We start from the raw sequence: 15138 nt of genomic DNA, 5'->3' as shown, positions 1-15138 counted from the left end.
CCTATGGATGACACTAGTGCCTCTCGGCTGCATAAAAAACATCAGAATTTTGTGTATGAATTGATCAAGCCACACTGCCCCATGTACCACGTGCAGGTATCTGATACACATGGGTCCCTACACTAAGTCCACACAATTTCTATACTTTTCTATACTTGTCCTATATATTACAAGTCCTATATATATATATATATATATATATATGTATATATATACATATATATATATATATATATATATATATACATGTCCTATATATTACAGAAAATACTGTTCTCATCTGCCAAGTGTAGCAATCGGAATATGAATATAAAGTCATGGCACAGCGGCAGTAGGAAACCTCACAAAGCGTTTCAGGCAGAGGGCAGGGCAGAGAGTCTGGCTCAAGGGGCAGAAGAGGAAGTAGCGCAGGAAGAGGGTCCAGTGGCAGGCCTGAGCTTCCTTTGTCACACCAGGGTCGTATCCACACATCTAATTCCACAGTCCTGGAGTGGCTGGCTCACACTTCGACGTCTACAAGGATGAGTAGTGAGACAGAAAGCCAGGTATCTGTGGGTACCTCGGACCAGCCCTGACTTGGCAGCAATTCCCCCACGTCCTCCATCTGACATCCTCAGCAACATCCCGCTAACTTTTGACCCGCCGCCTGCAAGGGAACTGTTGGCGTCTATGAGCAGCAAACTGCTCTTTGATGATGATGAGCATGTGGGGGAAGAGACAGGGGACAATAAAGTGCAGGGCATCCACGGCAGGATTTGGCTTATTCGACGGATTCGTCAACCAGGAATCCGTCCGCCAGCAGGCCCGCCACCACTAAAAAGCAGACAGGCACCAGTAGTCAACTAACAAATCGGAAGCGTAGCCGGGACAAGCAGATGACCACTGGGGAAACCTCCTCCACTGCAAGTCCTAGTATCAGCAGTGCCCGCCCATCCTCGCAGCCTGTCGGTACTAGATTCTACACCTCGCCTGTGTGGCAGTTTTTTTTTAAAAGTGTCGGGAGGATACCTATATGGTCATCTGTCGTTTGTGCGACAGGCGCATTAAAAGAGGCAAGAGTTGCCATCCTGGCACCAGCGCCATGGCTGCCCATATGAAGCGCCACCACCTTTCCGCCCAGGCCCAGGCAGAGCTGCGGTCAACAGCAGCAGGAAGCAGCAGTAGTCAGGGGGGCCTTTCACAGAGTCAGACCTCCTCTGTGGAAGGGAGTGTGGCTTCACTCCCTTCTTCGGCTGGTGCCCCCTGTGTTGCTAGCAGTAGGCAGCCTGGCATCATGGAGTCCCTATACTGGAGGCAGACTTATGCACCCAGCAATCCCGCAGCAGTCAAGCTGAACGCCCACCTGGCCAAGTTGCTGGTGCTCCAGGCTCTGCCGTTTAAAGTTGTTGACTCAGCACCTTTCCGTGAACTGATGTCGTGTGCGGAGCCACGGTGGAAGGTGCCGAGTCGACACTACTTTTCCAACACAGCTATCCCGGCCATGTATAGCTATGTTCGCGAAAAAGTTGCTGACTCGCTGAGCCATTCAGTGAGCAGACATGTACATTTAACCACAGACATCTTGAGCTGTAAATACGTGCAAGGGCAATATATGTCCATTACTGCTCAGTGGGTAAATGTAATATGGCCGGCGGACCCCCAGCAACGTGGCCAGGGAAGGGCGATGACACCACCCCGTTGTCACAGCAGGGTTCCTGTGTCGCGGTCCTCCTCCACCTCCTCCAGTAGGTCCAAAACCTCCTCAACAGCCAGTGTTTCTCCCTTGTACCACTTGGGTGTAGCACGGCGTGTCTTGGCTGACTCCACGCCATCTTGGGACGGTGGTGAGTGACAATGGGAGCAACATTCACTCCGCGCTGCCTCGAGGAGGTATGAGGCATGCCCCGTGTATGGCACATGTTTTAAACCTAATAGTTACACACTTTCTAAGTCTTCATCCCATTGATTCCAGACTTCATCCCAGACTGTGCTGTCAATGGCTTGAAAGCTGTGTAATCATTTCGGCCATTCAAGTCGCTCTCTCCACATCCTCCTCAACCTGCAGCGGAGGAATGGTCTTCCCAACCATCATCTCATTTGCGATGTAGCCATGCGGTGAAGCTCCACCCTCCACACGCTGGACCGGCTCTATGAGCAGAAGAAGGCTTTGACTGATTTCCTCTTGATGCAGGTGGACGCGGCGTCTCCCCGGTGTAACCTGGAGCTCGGACAGTGGCAGCTCATGTTTGACACCTGCCGCTTGCTACGATCCTTTGAGGAGGCCACCTTTCGGGTCAGTGGGCAAGACACAGGACTGAGTGCCATCATACCCATGCTTCATGTACTGGAACTGATGCTGATGTGACTCAGTGGCGAGGGGAAAGAGGTCTTGCCACTGTCGCAGCCTGGGTCGCTGGAGGAAGGCTTGGCGGAAGAGGGGGGAGAGGAAGTTGTGGAGGAGGAGGAGGACCTGAACGCACAGGAACTCTTAGGGGAGATGGGTGGAGGAGAAGGAGATGAGCCTTCCTGCCAGACCAGAGGGGGGCCAGAAGAGGATATGCAGGGCTATGAGGAGGATGGAGGCAGTACCCATTGGCAGTATGCTGGTGGAAATGGCTAAGCGCATGTTGATATGCTTTCGGGCTAACCTACGCTTGCAAAGGATTCATCAATGGGACGAGTTCTGGCTGGCCACACTACTGGACCCATGGTATCGCAACAAGCTGTGTGAATTCATTCACCCTTCCCAACGGAAGAAAAAAATTAATTACTATAGAGAGGAGCTGGGTGCACAGTTAGTGGCAGCCTTTGGAACACGGCACTCTGATTCACGCCATTCCCACCAGGGCCACACCAGCAGCACTGCCTCCTCCACATCCTCCTCTAGCAGCTTGGGTGGCATGAGCAGCGGCAGCAGTCTGAGCCTGATGTCCATGATGCACACTTTCATGCAGCCAAAGGCCGGGGTAACAGGAGCACCCGCACAGCAGCAGAACATGGCGGCACACCTCAAACAGCAAGTCCAGGTGTTTTTGGACTCTACGTTGCCACCTTAAGTGCCGGAACCCCTGGACTACTGGGTGGGGAAATTAGATGTCTGGCCACAACTCGCTGAATTTGCTTTGGACATTCTCTCCTGTGCAGCCAGCAGTGTGTAATCCGAGCAACTTTTCAGTGCAGCAGGTCATATTGTCAGTCCCAGGAGAACCAGATTGTCCTGTGATAGTGTGGAAGGTCTAATTTTCATCAAAATGAACGCCACATGGATAGATAAGGACTTTGTGACACCTTCTCCTGATACCACAGAGTAGGATTTGGTCCTGTTGTCACCAAGATGTAGGACCTTTTCTGCATCTATTATGGCCTATATGTGAACTAGACCTTACTGGTCATTCCACCATTCCTGCTGCTGCTGCTACCTCTCGCCTGTCCATGGACCTCATTATTCTGCATCTGCTGCTCATGTCACCCCATTACAACTGCTACTCCTGCCCTGGCCTCCATCTTGCCTACTGCTGGGCCTTTACTGGCCTCCATATTGGCTACTGCTGTGCCTTCACTGGCATCCATGTTGACTACTGCTGTGCCTGCCCTTGCCTCCATGTTGACTACTGCTGCCCCTGTACTGGCCTCTATGTTGACTACTGCTGCTCCTGTACTGGCCTCCATGTTGGCTACTGCTGCTCCTGCCTGGCCTCCATGTTGACTACTGCCATGCCTGCCATTGCCTCCTTGTTGGCTACTGCTGGGCCTTAACTGGCATCCAGGTTGACTACTGGTGTGCCTGCCCTTGCCTCCTTTTTGGCTACTGCTGGGCCTTAACTGGCATCTAGGTTGACTACTGGTGTGCCTGCCCTTGCCTCCATGTTGGCTACTGCTGGGCCTTAACTGGCATCTAGGTTGACTACTGGTGTGTCTGCCCTTGCCTACTTGTTGGCTACTGCTGGGCCTTAACTGGCATCTAGGTTGACTACTGGTGTGCCTGCCCTTGCCCCCTTGTTGGCTACTGCTGGGCCTTAACTGGCATCTAGGTTGACTACTGGTGTGCCTGCCCTTGACTCCTTGTTGGCTACTGCTGGGCCTTAACTGGCATCCAGGTTGACTACTTGTGTGCCTGTCCTTGCCTCCATGGTGGCTACTGCTGGGCCTTAATTGGCCTCCATGTTGACTACTGCTGGGACTTAACTGGCATCCATGTTGACTACTGCTATTCCTGCCTGGCCTCCTTGTTTGCTACTGCTGCTCCTGCTTGGTCTCCATGTTGGCTACTGCTGCTCCTGCCTGGCCTCCATGTTGGCTACTGCTGATCCTGCCTGCCCTTCATGTTGACTACTGTTGCTCCTGTCTGACCTCCATGTTGGCTACTGCTGCTCCTGCCTGGCCTCCATGTTGGCTACTGCTGCTCCTGCCTGGCTTTCATGTTGGCTACTGTTGCTCCTGCCTGGCCTCCATGTTGGCTACTGCTTCTCCTGCCTGGCCTCCATGTTGGCTACTGCTGCTCCTGCCTGGACTCTGTGTTGGCTACTGTTGCTCCTGCCTGGCCTTCATGTTGGCTCCTGTGGCTCCTGCCTGGCCTCCCTGTTGGCTCCTGCTGCTCCTGCCTGTCCTCCATGTTGGCTACTCTTGCTCCTGCCTGGCCTCCATGTTGGCTACTGTTGCTCCTGCCTGGCCTCCATGTTGGCTACTGCTGCTCCTGCCTGGCCTCCATGTTGGCTACTGTTGCTCCTGCCTGGTCTCCATGTTGGCTACTGTTGCTCCTGCCTGGCCTCCATGTTGGCTACTGCTACTCCTGTATGGCTTTCATGTTGGCTACTGTTGCTCCTGCCTGGCCTCCATGTTGGCTACTGCTTCTCCTGCCTGGCCTCCATGTTGGCTACTGCTGCTCCTGCCTGGACTCTGTGTTGGCTACTGTTGCTCCTGCCTGGCCTTCATGTTGGCTCCTGTGGCTCCTGCCTGGCCTCCCTGTTGGCTCCTGCTGCTCCTGCCTGTCCTCCATGTTGGCTACTCTTGCTCCTGCCTGGCCTCCATGTTGGCTACTGTTGCTCCTGCCTGGCCTCCATGTTGGCTACTGCTGCTCCTGCCTGGCCTCCATGTTGGCTACTGTTGCTCCTGCCTGGTCTCCATGTTGGCTACTGTTGCTCCTGCCTGGCCTCCATGTTGGCTACTGCTACTCCTGTACTGGCCTCAAATGACTATTGCTGGACCTCCACCGGCCTCCAATGACTAATGCTGCTCCTTCACTGGATTTGTGACCTTTTTCTTGCATAGACTTGCATAGAAATGGTGAATTTCCTGCATTGACCCTGTAATGGTGAATTTCCTGCATAGACCCTGTAATGGTGAATATTGAAGTCTAAAAAAAAATGACTTTGAGTTATCGAAAAGATATTGATGTCACTGACATGTAGAGCCCTAAATTCAACCAAATACACTACCCCCGTATCATATAAATGCTTTAAACTATGAAATCCGAAGAAATCCGAAATTTGGTCTAACCGAAATTTCCGAAAAAATCCAAAAGTCTGGTCAGACCGAACTTTTGAAAAGTTTGCTCATCTTTAAATACCATATAAAAAACACATATTGTCACTACACCATTACCACCACATAGTGACTAGCTGCAAAGAGGGGACTATCTCCTATATGGTTGCAAAAAGGGGGCTTATCCACTATATGAGGATACAGACTGGGGCTTATTACTATGTGAGGGCACAGTGGGGGCCTAAGTACTATTTGAGGACCCAAAATGGACCTAAATACTAGGGTCTTTAATATGCTGGGGCCTAATACTGGGGTCTGTATTGCCCTAACCGTAAGGGCCACATAATAAGGACAATATAAAAAAACATTCTGAGAAAAAAACGCTGGTGACCAGTCACACCCCTCCCAAACTCACCCACTATATTTCACACCCCCAAAACACACCCACAAGGAGCCATATCCCTCACTGTCAAAGGCAAAGTGTCCCTGAAAAAAAAATTCCAAACATTTTCTTATATACTGGTAGTATTGGTAAAATTGGTCTTGGTTTACTGGATTTAGTGACTAAGGGTCTGTTTACACATTTAGAATTTGATGCAGATTTTAAAGTGACTCTGTACCCATTATTGTCCTAATAAACAAATCTTGAACCTGCAGCCCTGTGTCAAACTAGCGTGGCCTAGAGGGTCTATGCATTAGGCTGGTACAACCTCTCTGTCCCTCCTCCCCGCCTTCCTCATCATTAGGAATGCCCCAGGCAGATTTTCTACTATTAACCTCTTAAGGACCCATGACGTACCGGTACGTCATGGATCACTGTCACTTAAGGACCCATGATGTACCGGTACGCGGGTCCTTTAAGAGGGCGCCGCGGCCGGCCGGGTCCCGATCGGGGGAGATAGCCTGCTATAATACATAGCAGGCCATCTCTCCCTGTCGGCATGGGGGGTTGTTAACCCCCCCCATGCCGACGATCGCCGCTATTGGCTGATCAGCCAATAGTGGCGACCGGAACCTTTCCGGGCCATCGGTGACCCGATGACCCGGAAAAAATGACGGTCGGTGCTGTCCGAGGACGGCACCGACCGCCATTACTGTAAAAAGTAATGGTGGTCACGGTACCACCGTCCCGATCGCCGTGAACCGCCGGCCGATACCGGCCGGCCATTCACGGCGATCAAAGTCCCCACAAGTAATAAATACCTGCTCCGGGTCCAGAGCAGGTGTTTGTACATTACTCACCTGTCCCGGGGTCCTGATCGGCGTCCTCTTCTTCTCGTCGGGTCTTCGGCTTCTTCCGTGACGTCCCGTTCGGCTTTTTTCGGCTCCAGCGTTGTCTTTTTTCTGGGCTTACAGATTTAGGGTACGTGCACACTGCGGAATGGCGAAGGATAACCCTCTGTGCATTCCGCAGCTGGCACCCGCCGGCGGACTGATGGAGGCGCGCATGAACACATTGGACGGAGAGCGGAATCCGCCCGTGCATAGAATGGAGTCTATGACGGACAGAGACGCACGCCTGCATCAGTCTGCCGGTGGGTGCCAGCTGCGGAATGCACAAAGGGTTATCCTTCGCCATTCCGCAGTGTGCATGTACCCTTAGGCTGGGTTCACACTATGTATATTTGAGGCTGTATTTGGTCCTCATGTCAGGTCCTCATAGCAACCAAAACCAGGAGTGGATTGAAAACACAGAAAGGATCTGTTCACACAATGTTGAAATTGAGTGGATGGCCGCCATATAACAGTAAATAACGGCCATTATTTCAATACCACAGCCGTTGTTTTAAAATAACAGCAAATATTTGCCATTAAATGATGGCCATCCACTCAATTACAACATTATGTGAACAGAGCCTTTCTGTGTTTTCAATCCACTCCTGGTTTTGGTTGCTATACAGCCTCACAAATACAGCCTCAAATATACATAGTGTGAACCCAGCCTTAGAGTGTATGAAGCAAGGGACAACCGAATCCAGCCCCCAGATGCCCCCACAATGCCCCCCCCATCCTCGGAGTTAGTGGGGAGATCATTCGGGAACTGATCTTTCCACTGCTGGATAAAGGTTACCACCTGTACGGGGATAACTTTTATACCAGCACCCCCTCCGAAAATATCAGAAGCTGTAATAGAGCCCTAATATTTAGCAGCCATGGAGCGGCCCCAGCGCTTCTGGACATGAAGGACCCCGTATCGCACCAGGACAACATTTTCCAGGTGACGTCCCCCACACTGGAAAACCGGAGACCCCAGAAGAAGCGCAGAGTGTGGCGTAAGAGGGGGATCAGGAAGGACACCATTTCCCAGTGTGACGCCTGTCCTGATCACCCCGGCCTCTGCATACTGGATAGCTTCAAGGCGTACCACACGTCATTGGGGTTCCACATATTCTAAATTCCTTCCCTTATTCCTATTTCAGGGGTCACGTTGATCCGGGGATTATTCTGATTGCCATTATGGAGTCAGGAAGGAATTTTTCCCCTGTGATAAAGCTACTGTCGACTGCCTCACTAGGGTTTTTTGCCTTCCTCTGGATCAACACAGGTTGAATTTGATGGACACCTGTCATTTTCAACCTTATAAACTAATAATTGGCCTAATACTCCCAAATAAATTAGAATTGTCCCTTTTCCCCAGCTAAATAGGTATGGCCACCATTCCCATTAGAGGATACCATGATGCAATTATAAACCCTCTGTGCGGCCAGGACAGTAGAAACCCCCCACTCGTGACCCCATTCTGGAAACTACACCCCATAAGGAATCTAACAATGGGGGCAGCGGGTATATGGCCCCCTAGTGACGGCCACATTTGGGACGTGAAAATGAAAAAATGGTATTTTTTATTTTCACGGCACATGTTCTACATATGTGCCCGTCACAAGTGAGGTCCATATGCGCACTGCACCCCTTGTTAGATTCCTTATGGGGTGTAGTTTCTAAAATGTGGTCACTTGGGGGTTTCTACTGTCCTGGCAGCACAGGAGCTTTGTAATTGCGACATGGCCTCCTTCCTCCATTCCAGCTTCTAAATGGCGCTCTGTCCCTTTGGTGGCTTGCCCTGTGCCCATATGGCACATTATGTCCACATGTGGGGTATTTTCGTACTCAGGGGAAATTACCCTACACGTTTTGCTTTTATTTTCTTTTTTAACCCCTTGTGGAAATGGAAATAAATCAAGGCTAGACCAACATTCAGTGTAATTTTTTTAAAATTTTTACTCTAAATCATTTATCTTGTCTTGATTTTTTCATTTTTACAAGGGGCTAAAAGATAAAAAAAAACCACAATGCGTAGAGCAATTTCCCCTGAGTACGGAAATACCCCACATGTGGACATAAAGCGCCATGCGGGTGCAGGGTAAGCCTCCAAAGAGAAGGTGCGCCATTTGGTTTTTTGAGTCTGGATTTGGCTGGAATGGATTTCAAGGGACAATTTGCATTTAAAAGGCCCCTGTGTTGCAAAGACAGTTGAAACCCCCCACAAGTGACCCCCATTATGGAAACTACACCCCTCAAGGAATGTAACAAGGGGTGTAGTGAGCATATGGACCCCACTGGTGACGGGCACAAATGTGGAACAATGTGGCGTTAAAATGAAATATTAAATTTTTTACACTATAATGTTGGTCTAGCCTTGAATTTATCATTTTCACAAGGGGTTAAAAGAGAAAAAAAAAAATGTGTAGAGCAATTTCCCCCGAGTTCGTAAATACCCCACATGTGGACATAAAGCGCCATGTGGGCGCAGGGTAAGCCTCCAAAGGGAAGGAGCGCCATTTGGTTTTTAGAGGTTGGATTTGGCTAGAATGGATAATGAACGCCATGTCGCATTAACAGAGCCCTCGTACTGCCAAAACACTGGAAACCCCCCACAAGTGACCCCATTCTGAAAACTACACCCCTCAAGGAATCTAACAAGGGGTGCAATGAGGATATGGACCCCTTGATGACGGGCACATTTGTGCCGTGAAAGTGAAAAAATGAAAATTTTCACTTTCACGTCACATTTTTCCACATTTTTGCCCATCACCAGTGGGGTCCATATGCTCACTGCACCCCTTGTTAGAGTCCTTGAGGGGTGTAGTTTCCAGAATGGGGTCACTTGTGGGGGGTTTCCAGTGTCTTGGCAGCACGAGGGCTCTGTAAATGCCACATTGCCCTTGAAATCCATTCCAGTGAAATCCAGCTTCCAAAAGCCAATTGGCGCTCCTTCCCTTTGGAGGCTCGTCCTGCACCCGCTTAGCACTTTATGTCCACATGTGGGGTATTTCTGTACTCGGGAGAAACTGCGCTACATGTTTTGTGTTTTTTTTTTCCTTTTATCCCTTTGTGAAAATGAAAAATTGAAGGCTAGAACAACATTTTAGTGTAAAAAATACTTTTGTCTTTTTTTACGCCATATTGTTCGGAAAATCTGTGAAGCACCTGTGGGGTCTAGATGCTCACCGCACCCCTTGTTACATTCCTTGAGGGGTGTAGTTTTCTAAATGGTGTCCCTTTAGGGGTGTTTTTTAGGTTTTGGCACCCCAGAGCCTCTGCCAACCTGAAGTGGTACAGTCAGAAATGACCAAATATAACGGAGCCATTGAAATTCACTAGGCGCTCCTTTATATCTGAGGCTTGTGGTTGCGTCAAATAGCGCAATAGGGCCACATATGGGGTATTTCTATAAACTGCAGAAAGGGGGAAATCAATATTGGGGTGCTTTTTTCTGTTAATAAGTTTATAATTATGAAAAATATTGGATTACAATAAAATCTCTGCACAGAAAATTAAAATTTTCAAATTTCTTACACAATTAGCTTTTATTTCTGTGACTCCCCTAAAGGGTTAAAAAACTTTCTGGATGTGCTTTTGCAGAGTTTAGGGGGTGCAGTTTCTGAAATGGGTTGCTTCGTGGGGCTTTCTAACATACAGTCCCCTCAAATACACTTGTAGGCTGCGTTCACACTACGTATATTTCAGTCATTATATGTATATTTCAGTCAGTATATTTCAGTCAGTATTGCAACCAAAACCAGGAGTGGATTAAAAACACAGAAAGGCTCTGTTCACACAATGTTGAAATTGAGTGAATGGCCGCCATTTAATGGCAAATATTTGCTGTTATTTTAAAACAACGGCTGTTATATTGAAATAATGGCAGTTATTTACTGTTATATGGCGGCCATCCACTCAATTTCAACATTGTGTGAACAGAATCCTTTCTGTGTTTTTAATCTACTCCTGGTTTTGGTTGCAATATGAGGACCACAATACTGACTGAAATATACGTAGTGTGAACCCAGCTTAAACCTGAACAGGTCCCTAAAAATATCTGATTTTGAAATTTTACTGAAAATTTAGAAATTTGCTGCTAATGTTTAAGCTTTCTATTGTCTAAAAAAAATGAAATATAGTTTAATAAATGCTGCCAACATAAAGTAGACATGTTGCTAATGCTATTTAATATATAATTTATGTGGCATAACCATTTTCTGTATAAGCAGAAAAGTTTTAAAGTTGGAAAAATGCATTTTTTCACAATTTTTCACGCTATTTTGTTTTTTTTCATAAAGATTCGTTATAAGTATCGACTCCAATTTACAAGAAATGTGAAGTACAATATGTCAGCCGGATAGGTAAAAGCATCCCGAAGTTATTAATGAATAAAGTGACACTGGTCAAATTCATAACATTTGCTCCAGTCCTTAAAGGGAACCAATCACCAGAAAAAAGCATATAGAGCTTTTGAAATGTGCTGTTAGAGCACACAGCACACTTGCCACACGTGTTTCCATAGCCTCCGTGCCTTCCCCGTGTAAGCCGCAAAGTAACTTTATAAAACTGGCGCCCTGTATGCTAATTACCTGAGGTAGTCATCTGGGCGGTGTGCTGCTAGCAGGTAGTCACGGTCCCCTGGGCGTTCTTCCGCTGTAATCACGCCCCTCTGGGCGTGATTCAAATGGCAGAGTAGCTGTGGCGTCTCTCGGGAGCGCACCGTGCCCGAGGTCGGCGCGCTTACGTACTGATGCCGGACGCCGCCGCTTCCATTCCGGCTGGACTGCGCCTGTGCAGAATAGCCTCGAACTCCGGCTAACAGGCTATCTGAGGCTATTCTGCACAGGCGCAGTACCGACGGAATGGAAGCGGCTGTACTGCGCATGCGCGGCGGCGTCCGGCATCAGAATGTCACAGCTACTTGGCCATTTAAATCACGCCCAGAGGGGCGTGATTACAGCAGAAGAACGCCCAGGGGACCGTGACTACCTGCTAGCCGCACACCGCCCAGATGACTACCTCAGGTAATTAGCATACAGGGCGCCAGTTTTATAAAGTTACTTTGCGGCTTACACAGGGGAGGCACGGAGGCTATGAAAACACGTGTGGCAAGTGTGCTGTGTGCTCTAACAGCACATTTCAAAAGCTCTATATGCGTTTTTCCGGTGATTGGTTCCCTTTAAGGCCATTTCAGGCCCGGTCCTTAAGGGGTTAATCACCTGTGAGAACACGGCACATGGGCTGGATCGTTAAGGCACCTGTGCAATTTTTACTGCAAAGGAATAGAAAAAATCCTGCCAGTGGCATTCCTAATGATGAAGAGGGTGGGGAGGAGGGACTGAGAGGTGGTGCAAAGTTAGGGCACAGATACTCTAGGCCATGGCAGTTTGGCAGAGGGCTGCAAGTGCAAGTTTAAAAGTTGTTTTTTAGAACAATAGCTGCATTCCCTGCCGGACGGCCCCAGGACAGATCTTAGATTAAAAGCAGCTATCTGACGGTTTCAGTCGCCTTAAGCTTTAGATACCAATGTAACTAAATGATGGAGCACACCATAAATCTGCTGCAGATTCTGTACATATGAATGGATGCATGTACCCTAACAATGTGCTGGTTTGTTGATATAGGCTGTGATTATATGGTTATGCTATATATATTGTTGTATACCCTATTTGTGCTGTTCTTGGGTCACTTCCACAGACTGAGTACCCACAGAACTATGTTTTCGGATCCTGAATAACCTGCATAACCTGAAAGCTTTATAAGTGTATGACATTCTGAAAGTTGTAGTTATTGTTATTTAAGGAGTTGTGGTCACAGATACAGATTAGTCCAGGATAGGACTGGGTCAGCATGTCACTTCTGATTCTTTATTTGGGTGCCCCCAGGCTCAGTTCCTTTTGGTGGTCTCCAGGTACTCCAGTCTGATGTGGCTCCAACTGCAGTACAGAACAGACATCAGGGCCCACCACAGAATCCTCCAGTGGACCACGACATCTGTGCTGTAGTTAGGGTCCGCCCCGGAATCAACAAAAAATGTCTTAGCAAACATATTATTTATCTGTGTGTGTGTCTTTAAAGTGACACTGTCACCCCCTTTTTGCATTATGACTGCTCTACACAAGTGTAAAGGGTAAATTTACATTTTATATCATATGTCATGATGGTTGTTCCAGTAAAAAGTGATTTTTTATCATCTGGGATTGGCATACCTGGGAGGAGCTTTACGTTCGAAGCGCCACTTAGCCACGCCCCTCTGTGACTTAATCACTGTGTGAACCCCGCCCCTCAGCACCAGACACCGCCCCTACTTCTACTCCATGTCCATGTTGAATCTTTCAGTAAAATACACATGCCACTAATCCAGACTGTCTTTACCAATGTCAGGCATACTTTTAAGTTACAGTGGTCCAGTGGTGTTAAAATATTATAACCAAAGGCCATTGCAACATAAGGAACCATCATTTGTACTCTATCTATAACTAAGAAAAGCTGTGACTCTTATGGTACTTTCAGTATATGAATTAGGATAGTATTATGGAGTGTCCCTATTTAGGGGTAGGACGCTTCCTTCTCTCTAGTCACAATGTATTGTTCTAATGTGAATAGAGTAGAGCAAAAGTCTTTTTCTCTATGTTTTTGTTTGTTTTTGTGATTGGGATGTTCTCCCCTATTATACTGCTGTAAACATTTAAAGGGAACGTGTCACCTAAATGTTATTTTACTGATCAGATTCAGATACTAAAACATGTTCTTTTATCCTGATCTGTTTCTATTTTCTGACTTTGTTATGGGGGCTGCGATATTGCCTGATTTGTTTTTATCAGCATTTAGTGACATCCTTTACAGCAAGACTCATGAACATAGACAGATTGGGGGAGATTTATCAAACATGTTGTGAAGTGAAACTGGCTCAGTTGCCATTAACAACCAATCAGATTCCACTTTTCATTTTCCAAAGAGTCTGTGAGGAATGAAAGGTGGAATCTGATTGGTTGCTAGAGGCAACTGAACCAGTTTCACTTTACACCATGTTTGATAAATGTCCCCCATTGTGTCCATTTTGAAATGAAGTAAAACATCATTAAGCGCGCTCTGTGACCTTTAAAAAGGTAATTCTGCAGGAGCTGCTATTGTCTTGTATTGATACTATCTACTGGTGTCACATGACGCTGTAATGCTGTACAGATCACTTTACAGCAGACTCCGTTTATCACTACAGACAGAACAGGAAGTGTTAGCTTAGTTTTAGCTCCATTGGTGAGAATGAAAACTGCAAGATATCAGGATTATTTTATAATATAGATATAAAAATGGAAAATTTGAAAAAATGTCACCAAAAATTCTTTAAAAAAGTTAAAATTCTTAAAAAATAAAAACATTATTTAAACAATAAGTAATTTTCTCATGACACATTCCCTTTAAAATGCATACAGTTCAATCAAAAAGAATAATATAGTGGATATACAATTCAGTATTTACTAATGATAAAGAAATAAAGAAAAAAAACGTAATTTTTTATATAGGTATAACGGCATCTACCTGAAAGCATTGCAAACAAGTATTAATGCAAGAAACACATTTTGTATGATCTTCACTGCCATTTTGTGCTACATTCTTTATAATGAAGACTCATTACCAGGAATGATAAACATAGTGTTGCTGTTTCTATGTAATTTGCTCTGCAGGTGCTCTGGACTTCAGGTATGTACCAATTTCTCAGTGTCCGTTGATATGAATAATATCAGCTTAGGTCCTAAATAGAAATATAAAAACTATCTAGATGTATAGTAAATGCTTAGCCAAATCTCTATCTAAAATGTATCTTTTTCTGATTGTTCTTTCTTCTGAGGTGTTTCCATTGCTATCCTGTATGTTTACATGCATGCATTGAGACTACATTCTAGTACCTGCCCTCAGGGGTGGTCTTGGCATTTCTGGGGCCCCAAGCGAAGTTATGTCTGGGGCCCCCCCTCGACACGCGTTCCGAAACAATAAACCGCTGTGTGTTTCCCCCAGTAGTATATACCCCTTGTGCGCTACTGCCAGTAATATATACTCCTTGTGTGCTGCCCCCAATAGTATATAACCCTTGTGTCCTGCCCCCAGTAGTATATACCCCTTGTTTGCTTCCCCCAGTAGTATATAGACCCCTGTGTGTTCCCCCAGTTATATATAGCCCCCCGTGTGCTCCCCCCAAAGTATATAGACCTCCTGTGTGCTGCCCCAGTTGTATATAGACCCCCTGTGTGCTGCTACAGTTGTATATAGGCCCCCTGTGTGCTCCCTCAGGGGTATTTAGCCCCCCTGTGTGCTCCCCCACTTGGATATAGACCTCCTGTGTGCTCCCCCACTTGGATATAGACCCCTGTGTGCTCCTCCAGTAGTATATAAACCCCCTGTGTGGTTCCCCCATTA

At 47.1% G+C, this 15138-nt stretch overlaps 1 protein-coding gene across 4 annotated transcripts in view; it reads left to right on the top strand.

Annotated features, from left to right (window-relative positions):
• The window catches only part of STING1 (stimulator of interferon response cGAMP interactor 1), a 127741-nt gene that overhangs the window by 94967 nt on the left and 17636 nt on the right, over positions 1–15138 (top strand). For 3 of the 4 annotated variants that reach the window (XM_069970023.1, XM_069970031.1, XM_069970041.1), the window contains one exon: positions 14247–14424. The exons of the other annotated variant lie outside the window; for it this stretch is intronic. In XM_069970023.1, the coding sequence (XP_069826124.1) occupies positions 14247–14424 (178 nt within the window). The remainder of the gene's footprint in view (positions 1–14246; positions 14425–15138) is intronic. 4 annotated transcript variants of the gene reach the window in all.

Source organism: Dendropsophus ebraccatus, chromosome 1 (assembly GCF_027789765.1).
Source record: "Dendropsophus ebraccatus isolate aDenEbr1 chromosome 1, aDenEbr1.pat, whole genome shotgun sequence".
Lineage (NCBI taxonomy): Eukaryota > Metazoa > Chordata > Amphibia > Anura > Hylidae > Dendropsophus > Dendropsophus ebraccatus.
The sequence above is the reverse complement of the archived record's forward strand: the minus strand, read 5'-3'. Positions and strand labels throughout refer to the sequence as shown.